At 55.3% G+C, this 14,498-nt stretch overlaps 1 protein-coding gene across 5 annotated transcripts in view; it reads right to left on the bottom strand.

Moving 5' to 3' along the window:
* The window catches only part of HAGH (hydroxyacylglutathione hydrolase), a 19,114-nt gene extending 4,616 nt beyond the window's left edge, over positions 1–14,498 (bottom strand). The window contains exons 1-8 of one of the 5 annotated variants that reach the window (XM_074381776.1): positions 14,355–14,498; positions 9,734–9,906; positions 9,159–9,223; positions 6,628–6,745; positions 5,869–5,977; positions 4,204–4,307; positions 3,919–4,020; positions 2,308–2,601 (exon numbers count right to left, since the gene is read on the bottom strand). In XM_074381776.1, coding sequence (XP_074237877.1) covers positions 2,575–2,601; positions 3,919–4,020; positions 4,204–4,307; positions 5,869–5,977; positions 6,628–6,745; positions 9,159–9,223; positions 9,734–9,906; positions 14,355–14,430 — 774 coding nt within the window. In that variant the 5' untranslated portion in view covers positions 14,431–14,498 and the 3' untranslated portion in view covers positions 2,308–2,574. Of the gene's footprint in view, positions 1–2,307; positions 2,602–3,918; positions 4,021–4,203; positions 4,308–5,868; positions 5,978–6,627; positions 6,746–9,158; positions 9,224–9,733; positions 9,907–13,848; positions 13,873–14,149; positions 14,223–14,354 lie in introns of those variants that run through there. The other 4 variants (XM_039477897.2, XM_039477898.2, XM_010339040.3 and 1 more) reach the window with 4 other exon arrangements.

Genomic DNA, 14,498 nt, shown 5'->3' with positions numbered 1-14,498 from the left:
GAGGGGTTCACCCTGATCTAAATTTAACAACTATACAAATTCCAAAAAGAAAATACTGGAATAAGTTTTTTTGACCTTGGGATGGAAGACAAAAAAGAATGAACCATAAAATAATCTACTGGACTTGCTCAAAACGACCAATGTTCGCTTAAAAGATACTGCCGAGAAGACGAGAGGCAGGACTGGGCTCCAGCACCTCCTTCCAAAACCCCGCGTGGCCAGGAGGCGGCAGGAGTGTGCGGAACAGCTGGTCTCCCACGCCTTCCTGTCAGGATGCAAACACCACAAGCACTGAGAAAGGAGAGTCTGGGAGTTTCTTCCCAAGTCCAGCCCAGCCATTCCTCTCCTGGGTCTCTGCGCAGTGCTGTGCCTAGGAGGTCTGTCCCTCCAAACGCATGCTGAGATCTGATCCCCATCGCGTGGGTGGGGCTGAATGGAGGTGCCTGGATCACGGGGAGAATCCCTTGTGAAGCGCTTGGTGCCCTCGACCAAGCGTGAGTTTTTGCTGTTAGTTCCCACAGGATCTGCTTGTTTAAAAGAACCTGGTGCCTCCACCCTCCCCACCCCCTCTCCTCTCCTCTCCCACCCGCTCTGGCCACATGCTTCACACCCCTTCCGCCATGAGTGGAAGCAGCCTGAGGCCTCACCATGTACGGATGCCCAGGCCATGCTGCTTATACAGCCTGCACAGCCATGCGCCACATAAACCTCCTTTTATAAATTACCCAGCCTCAAGTATTCCTTTATAGCAACACCACACAGACTAAGACACCCAGGAAGTTAAAATGTATGTCCGCTGTATTTCTAACTAGTGTCAACAAATAATCACGACCAAGTACGTAGTGACCCATTTAATCACACATGTCAGACCTTCAACACGAAAATTCCAAAACACTGCTGAGAAACGCTGAAGACCTCAATAAATAGAAAGCTCACAGAAACACCCAGTGTTAAGATGTCAGTTCTCTCCACATCAGTTATCACAACCGCCCCAATCGAAAGCCAAGCCAGCTTTTTTGGTAGAAACTCCAAGATGATTCTAAAAATGGAAATGCAAAAGGCTTTAAACAACCAAAACTGTTTTGAACACCACCACCGGAGGGTTTCTACTACCGAGGTCAGGACTCGGCACAGAGCTGCAGCACGCAGGATGTTGTGCAGGGACACCAGGCAAGTCACACAGACCAGCACTACAGAGCCGAGTCCAGGAGGAGACTCAGGCATGAATGGTCCATGCTTTGCAGAGAGGTGCCAAGGCAATCCAGGCGGGAAAGGGCCGTCCAACAGACAACGCTGAACAAGTCGGGATCTCACTGTGGGAAAGCAAACCTCTACCCTCGCCTGCCACGCAAACGCCATCTTGAAAGGGAACACTTTAAATTTTATGTGAATATAAAAACGAAGACTTTGAAACTTCTAGGAAGAAGCACAGGAGAAAGTCTGTGAGCTAGGGGTATGCAAAGATTTCTTAAAGCACAAAAAACATAAAACAAAAAATGAGCAGGCTGGGTGAGTTGGCTCACACCTGTAATCCCAGCACTTTGGGAGGCTGAGGCGGGCAGATCACGAGGTCCGGAGATTGAGGCTGACATGGTGAAACCCCATCTCTACTAATAATACAAAAAAGCAGTAGCTGGGCGCTGTGGCAGGCACCTGTAATCCCAGCTACTGGGGAGGCCGAGGCAGGAGAATCGCTTGAACCTGGGAGGCGGAGACTGACGTAAGCCAAGATCATGCCATTGCACTCCACCCTGGCGACAGATGAGTGAGACTCCATCTCAAAAAAAACCAAAACAAACAAAAAAACCAAAACAAATAAGTAAACTGAATTTCACCAAAACTATAAATGATTTTCCAAAGACAGTGTTAAGAAAACGAAAAGGCAAGTCACGAACTGGCAGAGAAAAATTTTTTACATAAATCTCACCAAGCCTTGTTTCCAGATGATGTAAGAAACTCTTACAAGAGCAATCTAACAGGCCAAACGCAGTGTTTTCAGTGGACAAAAAACTGAACATAAACTTAACAGAAGGCAACCAAAGGCCAACACACAAGAGAGGATGGTCATGGGGAAACACACATTTGAAAGGCAGTGAGACTTTTGTTAGAATGGCAAAAATTAAAGAGACCAACAGCCCCAGTGGTGGCTGGCGCAGTGTGGAGGCCCCAGAACTCATGAATTGGTGGTGGGATCGCCGAACAGGACAACCGTTTTTGGAAAACAGTTCTTACATTTAACCACACAACACAGCAACTCCACTCTTAGGTAGGTACCCAAGAGTAATAAAAACATGTCCGCAAAAAGACTTGTACACAAACGTTCATAGCAGCTTTATTTAAATAGCAAAAAACTGGAGACAGACAAATGGATAAACAAACTGCAGCATTTCCACATGATGTGCTACTCAGAAGCAAAGAGCATGGCTGAATCTCACCAACATCAGCAGGGCCAAGAATGCCACGGAGATGACGGAGTTGCGGGCTTCTGTTTATGGGAAACTCTACAAAGTGAGCTGAAAGGCCGGGTGGGTCACGCCTGTCATCCCAGCACTTCGTGAGGCCAGCGTGGGCAGATCACAAGGTCAGGAGTTTGAGAGCAGCCTGGACAATATAGTGAAACCCCATCTCTACTAAAAATACAAAAATTAGCCAGGTGTGGTGGTACACACCTGTAGTCCCAGCTACTCAAGAGGCTGAGGCAGGAGAATCACTTGAACCCAGGAGTCAGAGGTTGCAGTGAGCCAAGATCACACCACTGCACTCCAGCCTGGGAGGTGGAGCAAGACTCTGTCTCAGGAAAGAAAAGAAAAAAGTGACCTGAAATCAGAGCAACAGCTGGCAGGAATGCCATATGGGAGGGGCATGGGAGCCTTTGGGGCAGTGGAAAGCTCTCCATCTTGACTGTGGAGGGGATTACACGGGGCAAACATCACCAACATTCCTCAATCTGCAACCTGCCCACTCAAACCAGACTCACTGGCCGGGCATGGTGGCTCATGCCTGTAATCACAGCACTTGGAGAGGCCAAGGCAGGCAGATCACCTGAAGTCAGGAGTTCAAGACCAGCCTGGCCAACATGGTGAAACCCTGTCTAAAAAATACAAAAATACAGGTGGCGGGTACCTGTAATCCCAGCTACTCAGGAGGCTGAGGCAGGGAGAATTTCTTGAACCTGGGATAAAGAGGTTGCAGTGAGCTGAGATTATGCCACTGCACTCCAGCCTGGGTGACAGAGCAAGCCTCCGTCTCAAAAAAAGAAAAAAAAAGGATGAATATTTATGATTCATCTGATTTACAGTTTGGATTTTTATGAGTAAATATTGTAAAACAACGTAATCCTCTACTCCAAGAAATTGAAAAAGATGCTCAACAGAAATAGATGATTTACTTAAAACAACCAACCTGTCCGAGGCAGCGACTCTCACTCCACTCAGCAGAGGGAGGCCACGTTTAAGAGCACCCAGGCATACACAGTCCTGACGCTGTTTCCGGTGAATTTGGGAACACAACCCTGGAGAACCCTCTCCTGCTCCTGGCACTCTTTGGCTCGGCTGGCCTGGGCTATGCCATGGAGGCTCACGTGGGGCCTTCGTGGAGACAGGAGTCCTTTGGACACAGAGCCACTTCCGTGGCCTGGGGAGCTAGCAGAGCCACGTGGTGCCAGCCTGACCCTACTGCTCAAGGTGGGGAAGCAGGCCCGGTACTTGTTAGACATGCAGCGTCTGAAGCCCACTCAGGATCCTCTGAGGCAGAGGGATCTCAACAGAACCCCTGGGGTTCACCGTCAAGGGCAAGCCTGGCCACAGTGGCCTGAATCCCAGGCCTACTGTGTGGCCTCGGAGGCGCGAGTGTCTACCCACTCTGGCAACCCCACTGTGCACAGTGGGCCTGGCGCAGCCCACGGGAAGGCCCGCTCACCTTGGCCCAGACCAGCTTCTCCTGGACGGCAGCGTTGCCAGGCTCCACATGGCGTGCGAACTTGAGGTTGTTGATGGTGTACTCATGACCACAGTAGACTCTCTAAGGAGAGAGGCGACAGGTGAGCTCGGAAGGCTGTTGCCACCTGCGAAAGTCCTCAGGGATGGGACAAGGATGCCTGGGGGTGTGTCCAGTGAGTGGGCACCAGGAGAGAGGCCCTTTGTCTCCTGCCAGGCAGGCTGGGTGAGGCCCCCACACCCCAGCCCGCAGGGAGGCACTGCCTACTGTGTCTGCGGGGAGCCGGCCCAGAACCTCCAGCAGAGCTTTGCACATCTCATCCGCAGTCCCTTCATAGAATTTCCCACAGCCAGCCACAAACAAGGTGTCACCTGGAAACAAGAACAGCCACAAGGTGGGGGCCACTCGAGGCCAGTGGCTGGGACTCAGGAGGGGCCAGGAGCAGGGTGACACTCACCGGCAAGGCCCAGGCCCCGAGCCCTGGCTGCCTCTGGCCCCGGCTGCCCTGACTCCCACAGGCTCACTCCACTCAGAGCCCGCATTCCAGCTCCCACACCTCCTTCCAAGCCTCAGCTGACAGCGCTGACCACCTGATGACCACGCGACTGGCCATGCAGACGTGAAACCCAAGTCACTCTTCCCTCACTGTCGCCAGTCCCACCAGTGGTGGCTGTGAAACACTCACAAACCGAGCCCTCCCCACACACACCCAGCAGCCCCTCTCAGGCTCCTGCCTGGCCCCCACCTTCCCTTGACCCCAGCAGCCAGTGCCACCCAGTGACCAAGGTCTCACTGCTCTGCCTAAGCTGACCGAGACCACCTCTCACCCACTGCAGGGGACGCAGCCCACAGTGCTGGGCACCTCAGGCGCACCCCACCCTCAAGCACCCAGGCTCCTTTCTGCCTCAGCCTCAGGACCGTGTCCCCACCCCAGCCTCTGCCCTCCTTGTGCTGCTTCACGGCCATCCTCAGCTCGTTGACCCCATGTGGTCACTGGTCTCAGAAGCAGGGCTATACCCCCAAGAGGAGTGTGCTCAGCACCCAGCATAGCAGAGGCCACCCCACTTCTCACCATCCAGGGCAGAGAAGCATGCAGTGGTGCTGGGCACAGGCCAACGCCACAAGTCCCCCTGGGCCCTCCTGGGCACGAGAGATGGGACAGGATGGTAGGACAGGACCTGTTCCCCTGAAGGGCCCCAGACCTCATATCTGAGGACAGGAAAGAGGTCATGGAGACTCCAGAGGTAAGGAAGGGCAGGGCAGGCAGGAGGCGACCTTGGGGCCTAGGGCTCCTGCTCCACGGAGCTGCGCCACCTCCCCTCGTCACAGTTACCAAGTGAAACCCCGCACTGTGAGGCCAGTTGGGGGACAGGCACGGGAGGCAGCCCCCACCTCCAGCAGCCTCCACATGGCCTTTCCACATGGGCCACAGCCATGGAGGGGCTGGCCTACAATGGGGCTGTCCCTGGCCATATGACCTTCAGAAGCGGCTCCCACGTCTTTGACGACTCCAGGAGGCAGGCAGTGCCCCTAGACTGGCACAGGTCCCCTAACCCACACTATGGCACTGAGGAACACAGGGGCTCCAGGGCCGAGCCCCCCTCGCCCTGCGGGAAGAAACTGACTCTGTTCCCATGAAACCTGCCAGGACCCCAGCAGCCTCCAGCAGTCTCCACCAGCACAGCCCTTGCTGCAGGCCGAATGGCCTTCCAGACCACGATCCAAACCCACTGTGGGAGGAAACAGGCCAGCCCCGCCATGAGGCTCCCCAACTCCTGGATGTATCTGAGACTGAGCCCCAGGCTCCACCCCACCATGAGCCCCTCACACCAGGGCAACAGAGAAGGCCACGAAGCTGCCCCCCTGAGCCTGCCTGGCAGGAGACAAAGGGTCTTCAGAAGAACCTGTCCCCACCCCCACCTCAACACGCACCTGTGAACACGGCTGGGGGCTGCGAGCCACCGGGTTTGGTCACAAAGTAACAGATGTGTCCTGAAGTATGGCAAGGTGTCGACAGGCATTTGACGTTGAGAGACCCCACCTTAAACAAAGCAGGTGATGGCGTGTGCTCCCAGACACCCTAGAGAGCGTCTCCCGGGGTCACCATGCAGCCTGGGCCCTCCTCAGCTCCAGGAGATATGCCCACAAAGGTGGAGCAGACGCTCCCAGTCACAGGGCTGTGGAACTCACTCAGTCCACAGGTGCGCCCAAGTGTGGGGCCCCCCGGAACCTTAGCGCTTTCGTGTAAAAAGCCACGCGGCTTGTTTTCTCTTTCAAAACTGGGCCGAATCCACAGCCAGCATCTGGCTAAAGACGGCTTTCCTTTCCACGCTCAGCCTTCTGTTTCCCCTATCCCCATCTGTCCCCCGCCCCTGCCTGTGTGCTGTGCTCAAGGAGGCTCCAGGGGAACGACACCCTCCCGCTGAGCCTGAGTCTAGCACTGAGACCCCCCCCAACATGGCCCACTCCCCAGGGTCACGAAGCCCTGCTTCCCAGCCCCACACACAGCCATGTTCTGCACACTCCTCTTCTTGTGCCAAGACAAAGAACACTGTCCATACTGCCACAGAGGACCGCTGAGAGCCCCCCTGGGTCACTGGGGTAAGGGAGCAGAGAGGACGTGCGGAGGCTTCCCTGCTCCTGGCCGTGCTGGAGCACCGCCACTGCCAGAGCTCACTGCTCACTGCTCACCTGCAGTGTGGACAGGTGAGTGACCTTGTGAGTGAGGGCCCCAATACGGTCGTCACCGCCGTACACCTTCAGCCCTGGTTCCAGCTTCACCAGTTTCTCATTCCCGCCAGCGTGGTCCCTGAAAGTCAAACAGGAGACCTGGGTTGCCTGCTGCTCTTAAACCCTGGTCAAACAGGATTCCTATTTTGCACTGGACGTTTCTCAAAGAAACATATATCTTGCAACCCAGAAAATTTGCTTATTGTCCATCACTGGATCTGCTGACCAGATACCCACTCCCAAGCGAGGCTCCCTGCGGCCCTGCCTGTGGCTGTGTTTGGAGCTGAGGAAGCAAATCACAGACACCTGGATGATCCCGTGGCCAGGGTTCCGAGCGTGGGGGCGTGGGATCACCTGGACGTCTTTACCAAGAACCACCTGGCTCCTACCCTGAGCCCTCGTGCAATAGGTCTGAGGAATAGCCTGGGGTTGGATTTTTGAAAGCCCCCAGGTGATTCTCATGTACAGCCCAGTTTGGGAGCCACCCCACTGGCAGAAGATCAAACTGTTCAGCGTAGGAATCGCCTGGGGCGTGTCTGGGATGAGTGGCTGGCCCTAAAGGTGGCCTGCCTGCAGGGGAGGCCAGACCCGGCCAGCTCCAGGCCTCCTGATGCTCACCAGGTGGAGGAGCCTCCCTCCAGCCCAGGTTTCCCCAGGGGAGCCTGCCTGATCCGCACTTCAGAAAGGGGCAATTGAAGCGGCCCTTCCTGGGCCTCACCTGGGCTAGAATCCCTCATGTAGGCTGCAGAGCCCTGATGTGGGGTGGGGCCGTGAGGATCCCGCACCTGCCAACCGGGCTTCATTTCAAGGGTGAGTCCAAAGCTCCCCCAGCGGTAGGGAGCACCTGGCTTGGCCTCATTCCACGTCCCCTACAGATTCCTTCGTGTGCCTCCCAAGGAAACTCCAGCGACCACACCAGAAACCGCCTGCCTTGGCACCGCTGGGCCACAAGATAACAGGGAGGAGTGGTGGCCACAACCCTCTGCCCCTCCTGTCCTTCAGGAGGGCGTGGCACACAGGTCTCAGTCCACCCATCACTGCTCACCACAGATAAGCAAACCCCATCCCACTGAAGCTAGAGACTGGCTTAGGACTTCATGCTCCGGCATGAATGTCAGAGGGGCTGGGTGAACTCAAAAGCACTACAGTGTTAGAAAAGTTGGCAGCGAGGCCGGGAGAGGCAGTGAGCTACAGCAGGTTGTCATGTGCCAGGCAGCTAAGCGGAGGCCACCGCCAGGGTCCCCAGGAGGAAGCATGCTGGCAGCAGGGACCTCACACGACAGGCAGGCAAATGTGCTGAGAGGCAGCAGCTCAGCCACACAGGCCAAGGGCCATGGAGGCTGCAGGCACCGCCCCTCGTGCCCAGGTCCCTTCATGGACACCTCCGATGATCCTGCAGAGGCTCTCGGGGCCCAACTCATAGAGCCTGAAACTCTCCAGGCCTCAGTGCAGCTGCGTGTAAACCATGAGGCTTCCATCAAACCCTGGCCAAGCCACCAGCACAGCACTCCCACCACCAAGGACAGGACACTCATTTAACCCAGAGACAGAGGCTGGGGAAGCCACAGCTTGGAGCCCTAGGACAGTGCCAGGCAGGTCTTGGCTCAGGAGAAAGGTGCTGGCTGTTCTTGGGCACTTGCTTGGCAGACAGAAGTGAGAGCCAAATAAACACTTTCCTAGCTTTGAAGAGCCTCAAAAATTTTCAAAAGCTGAACAAGGGCCTTGAGCTGGCAACACCAGCCCTGGAACCTGACATAGTGCTTTATTTATCCTTCAGTTTTTAAGGATTTAAAAAACCCAACCTCTTCCGATACGGCTATTTTTTTTTTTTTTTTGAGAAATAAAAAAGAGCCTCCAGGAAGAGTCTCGCTCTGTCACCCAGGGTGGAGTGCAATGGCGTGCTCTCGGCTCACTGCAACCTCCACCTCCAGGATTCAAGTGATTCTCCTACCTCAGCCTCCCGAGTAGCTGAGATTATAGGCGTGTGCCACCATGCCCAGCTAATTTTCCTATTTTTAGTAGAGACAGGGTTTCACCATGTTGGCCAGGTGGGTCTTGACCTCAAGTGATCTGCCCACCTCAGCCTCCCAAAGTGCTGGGATTATAATCCCACGTAGCCACGGTGCCTAACCAGCTGCTTTAAAAAAACAAACACTCACCCCTAGACTCATTTACTCACTGACATTGAGGCCCACGTGCCGGGGCACAAGCCAGGGTGGTGCCAGAGACAGCAGGGGCTTGAGGCCTGTGGGTAAGGCTGCAGCCTTCTCCCCTCACCCCACAGGCCACGGGACCTCAGAATCATTGCAGCACCAGACCTGCCACTCGGGGACCATGGTCTTTCTCAGAGGCCTGCTGGGGGTCTGTCCTCACAAAGCAGACACAGCTATGGGGGAAGACAGGCCTTGATGTCTCTGAACCCACCAGGTCAAGAAGTGAGCCTGGTCCCGCACCCCCAGGAGACACCTAGGCCCTGTGGCACCGGCACTTACCAGTGGTGATGGGTGGTAAGCACCGTGGTCAGCTTCACCCCGTGCTTTTTCGCCTCCTCCACGACCTGCAGCAACACCGGGGCAGGACAAAAGCCCATCACGTTCCCAGGCCTGGCTCGCCGGCCTCTACAGTGGGGAGCCCAGAGGAACCCAGGACACATGGGAGGGGCCGCTGCTGTGGCCCATCCTGACCCTGCCAGCTTGCCCTGCTCCAGGAGAACAGGTGAAAGCAGCTTCTTCCTGCTCAGCCTGGCACTCTCAGAAGCACCCACTACTGCTCCAAGCCCCTCCAGCTATGAGGGCATCACCCCCAGAGGCAGCACTGAGGGGCAGAAAGCCTCCAGGAAGAGTCACATGCCCGGGATTTAGCAGCACAGCATTTTCTGTGTCACTGCCTCTTGCCTCCACCCTTCTTGGTTAACAGTGGCTGGAGACTAGTTTTTCAGAAATGAAGGGACTGATTTCCATTTAGCTGAGGGAGAGCTGCAAGGACACTGCGGTTCGGGAGCCCATCAGGGGTGAGGACTCCGAGCTGGGTGGTGAGGGCAGGGAGAGCCGGGCACAGCCATACACACCTTCTGGGGCTGCACCGGGTCCACGATGGCAGCCTCCTTGGTCTCGTCGTCAATGACCAGGTACATGTAGTTGTCGGTCAGGGCAGGCAGCACCTCCACCTTCATGGTGCCCTCGTCCACAGTCAGCCTCTTCCGAAAGTCTGTGTGGTGGAAAACTCCCAGCAGGGCTGGACCTGCAGACAAAGCACAACTCAGCTGGTGTCTGCACCAGGCCCTCCACAACAGGACGGACACACTACAGTGCTTCCCAGCCTTTCTAGGTTCCTCTGAAAGGAAATACCCTGGCCAGATGCGGTGCTTCTTGCCGGGAATCCCAGCGCTTTAAGAGACTGAGGTAGAAGGATGGCTTGAGGGCAGCAGTTTGAGACGAGCCTGGGCAATATAGCAAGGCCTGGTCTCTACAAATTTAAAAATTAGCCAGGTGTGGTAGCGCATGCCTGTAGTCCCTGCTACTACGGAGGCCGAGGCAAGAGGATCGCTTGAGCCTGGGAGTTTGAGGCTGCAGTGAGCTATGACTGTGCCAGTACACTGCAGCCTAGGTGACAGAGTAAGATCCTGTTCCTTAAAAAACAAAAGAACCAAAAGGAGTAACTTCGTATGTCCCCAAAGAAAACACCAAAATTGACTCATGCTCATATTCATGTAAATCAACTGTTTCAGACTTATGATCTGTATTTTCTTTTTTGAGACCTCTGAAAGGACAGGATGGCCAGCTTGTGGCTGTGAAACAAACTGCTGTCTGGTATGACTCCTGCCAGCTCTGGGGTATGCACACCCCGGACTCAGGGACAGAATGTGAAGAAAGGAATGCGACTAGAGGTGCCCCAGCCTGGCCATCTGCCCTCCAGCTAGCTGTGCTGCCACTACTGACTAAACCAGCCCACATTCTATGCAGTTACTCACAGCCATTCTCAGCCTCCAGCCAGAGAGAACCAATACATGACAGGAGGCTGAGGCAGGAGAATCGCTTGAACCCGGGAGGTGGAGGCTGCAGTGAGCCAAGATTACCCCACTGCACTCCAGCCTGGGTGACAGAGGGAAACTGTCTCAAAAAAAAAAAAAACAAAAAAAAACTTGCTCTTGAACAGCAGGAATGTGAGATGCAGATAATGCACAAAAATCAGCAGTTTTTTGGGAAGTAGAAAAGTTTTTTTTTCTTTTTTTTGAGACGGAGTTTCGCTGGTTACCCAAGCTGGCGTGCAATGACGTGATCTCGGCTCAACTGCAACCTCCGCCTCCTGGGTTCAGGCAATTCTCCTGCCTCAGCCTCCTGAGTAGCTGGGATTACAGGCACGCGCCACCATGCCCAGCTAATGTTTTGTATTTTTAGTAGAGATGGGGTTTCACCATGTTGACCAGGATGGTCTCGATCTCTTGACCTCGTGATCCACCCGCCTCGGCCTCCCAAAGTGCTGGGATTACAGGCTTGAGCCACCACGCCCGGCCGAAAAGCTCCTTTTTAAAGTTGCCTTTCTTATTAAAAAATTAGTATGCTAACAACTTTGTTAAGCCCTATCCTGTGTAGCTGGTAGACATGCTATGCTTACAGGCACGTAGTACATTCTATGTCCTTGTACTTTAACCAGGATATCTGGGCTGGACGTGCTCACAGGCCTATCCCAGCTCTCCATTGCTTTTACCTGTTTTAAGAAAAGTTTTAAGTTATTAGCCAATCGGGCTGTAGTTTAAATTGTGAGGTCTGACTCCAGCCAACAGAGATCAGACACAGAAGTAAAAATAACCCCAAATGCGTGAGGGATAAATGTGTGCGTTTTCCTTTGTTCACTGTACTCTGTGGCAAGATGGCCAGTGAGGGTACCCTTCCTGCAGTCCAGGAAGTAAAAATTGCATTGCAGAAAGATCCTTTGTTTCAGGGCTGATTTTTCTTTCCAGCACCGAGCATCTATTTCCAACATCCTTTGAGACGGAAAGCTGGCCACAACTGCCCCAGATTCCAGTGTGGAGGATACAAAAATCACCATCCAAATGCCCTAAAGGACTCTGCCACAAGGGCCCAGGAGGTGGGAGGAGTGGGTGACCAAAGGAACCAAAGTGTCTGCCAGGCAGCAGAAGTATTTTAGCAAGAGACCCCCACTAAACCTAAAAATACATGGGGGCCCTGACAATAAATACCTTCAGTTCCACTCTATGGGGGGAAAAACACAAAAGGTGAGAGAGGAGAGTGGAATCCTGGGGCAGGTGCCAGGGCAAGGACTTCTCCCAAAAGGGATCCAGAATGGGCAGTGCCCAACAACCGGGAGACACACACATCTCCAGGGCTCATCTAAATGCGGAATCCAGCCTTATTTCCACAGCCAGGGAAACTGCCCAAACTCTAGCTTCAATCATTGTACAAAGACATCCAGTTACCCTTCTGACAGCCAGCTGGGAGTTTTCCAGGTCCTCCTCCTCATGCACATAATACCTACATTTCTGTATGAGCAGCTTCCTGTGATATTCCCCTTCCCCTTAGCCTCATTACTATCCCAACCAAAGGGGTAGAGCAAGCGGAGTGTGGGTGCTGGAGGCTGCAGGTGGGGTGCAGAAGGGTTGTGACAGGACACCTGGAGTGCCGGGGCATCCTCCTGGAAAGGAGCTCCATCGATACTAGCAGAACATTACAAACAAAAATACTGCCCATGTGCGGTGACTCATGCCTGGAATCCCAGCACTTCGGTAGGCGGAGGCAGGCAGACCATTTGAGGTCAGGGGTTAGATACAAGCCTGGCTAACAAGGTGAAACCCTGTCTCTACTAAAAATACAAGAATTAAGCCGGGCGCGGTGGCTCAAGCCTGTAATCCCAGCACTTTGGGAGGCCGAGGCGGGTGGATCACGAGGTCGAGAGATCGAGACCATCCTGGTCAACATGGTGAAACCCCGTCTCTACTAAAAATACAAAAAAATTAGCTGGGCATGGTGGCACGTGCCTGTAATCCCAGCTACTCAGGAGGCTGAGGCAGGAGAATTGCCTGAACCCAGGAGGCGGAGGTTGCAGTGAGCCGAGGTCGCGCCATTGCACTCCAGCCTGGGTAACAAGAGCGAAACTCCGTCTCAAAAAAAAAACAAAAAAACAAAAAAACAAAAAAAAAAAACAAGAATTAGCAGGGCGTGTTGGTGGGCGCCTATAGTTCCAGCTACTCAGGAAGCTGAGGCAGGAGAATTGCTTGAGCCAGGGAGGTGGAGGTTGCAGTGAGCAGAAACTGGTGACTGCACTGCCCAGGTGAAGGAAATATTTACAACTGGTGCTCAGCCTCACCTGGGGACCACCACAGCCTCCTGAAGAAGCTGACAAGACATGGAAGCGCCTTTATTGAGAAAAGAACGCAGATGGTGCCAGTACCAGCAGAAACCTTATTCCCTTTCCATATCACTCAGCCCAACACTGCCTGGAAAATGTTCCCAGCTCACTGTTTTCTAACTTTAATACTCCGTACAAACAGAGGTCAAGGACCTGCAGCCCAGGGGGGTCTGGACCAAGTTCAGACACATGTTTAGTTTGGCCCACAAAAAAAGAAAAAAAAAAAGATATGGTCTCAGTCTGTCTCCTAGGCTACGGTGCAATGGTGCGATCACGGGTCACTGCAGCCTCCACCTCCCAAACTTAAGCGATCCTCCCGCCTCAGCCTCCAAAGTGACTGAGACTACAGTCGTGTGTCACCACACCCAGCTAATTTTATTTTTTGTAGAGATGAGATCTCCTCATGTTGCCCAGACTGGTCTGGAACTCCCGGACTCAAGCAATGCTACCGCCTGGGCCTCCCAAATTGCTGGAATGACCGGCGTGCGTCACTGCACTTCTTTTTTAAATCAGGAAGTTTCACAGCACCTAGCTTCCCTGGAACTGGGCGGCACCAGATACTGGCGCAGGGAGCTCCCTTCGAATGCGGCAAGCACGCCCTTCCGATGCCCACAGTCCCACTCGAACCCTCCCCCTGCGCCCTTGTGAATGTCCCTAAAACGCTAATTCCGAGGACATCAAAATCCTTGCTCTTTCCTTAGCAATGGCGACATTCTACCCCCAGCAAAGCCTTGACAGCTTTCGGCGATATTTGGAAACCGCCAGGGTCGCCTTCCCGCCTGCGCCTCCGCCCGCCCAGTGCCCTGCGCTGCGCACCCTCCAGGGGAACTGGCCTGGCCCGGCCTCGCAGTCCCCTCGGGACGGATGCCACGCCAGGTCCCCAGACAGGGAGTCTCCGGCGCCGGGCGCGCAGCTCGATCCCCGCAGGCGGCGCCGCCACAGCGCGGTCCTCGAAGCCAGGCAGCGGGTGCGGGGTGGGCCGGGCGTCCGGAGGCCGCGCCCAGGCTCTCCACGCCGCCGACCCGGACAGGACGCGACGCCCAGGCTGCGTCAGAAGCGCAGCCGGCCCAGCCCGAGTGTGGAGGCCGCGGGGGGACGCAGGCCCGGCCCCGCTTACCTAGCGCCTTCCGCACCCGCGGCCCCGCGCCCGCTCCGCGCCCGCCTCAGCGCCTGCGCCGCCTCCGCTCGAGCCGTGCAGCGCGGCCTCAGGCACCTGCGCAGCAGAAACGGCGTCAGCGACCGCCAACCGACGGCCCCGCGCCGTCCGCCCCCTGCCCCGCAGGGCCCGCGCCCCACGGCCCGCCCCGCCCCGCCGCACCCACCCAGGCCTCGGCGGCTGCAGGCGGCTCCCAACGCGGCGAGGCTCCGGCGGCCGAGCAGCCCGCGGCCCAGCACCATGACCGGAGCGGGGCTTGACGGCCCGGCGGCCAGCGGCCGCGAAACACCGGCGTCGGCGCGCCGCAGCC

This window comes from Saimiri boliviensis, chromosome 12 (genome assembly GCF_048565385.1).
Source record: "Saimiri boliviensis isolate mSaiBol1 chromosome 12, mSaiBol1.pri, whole genome shotgun sequence".
NCBI lineage: Eukaryota > Metazoa > Chordata > Mammalia > Primates > Cebidae > Saimiri > Saimiri boliviensis.
Note: the sequence above shows the minus strand (reverse complement) of the source record. Positions and strands in the feature narration are given on the sequence as shown.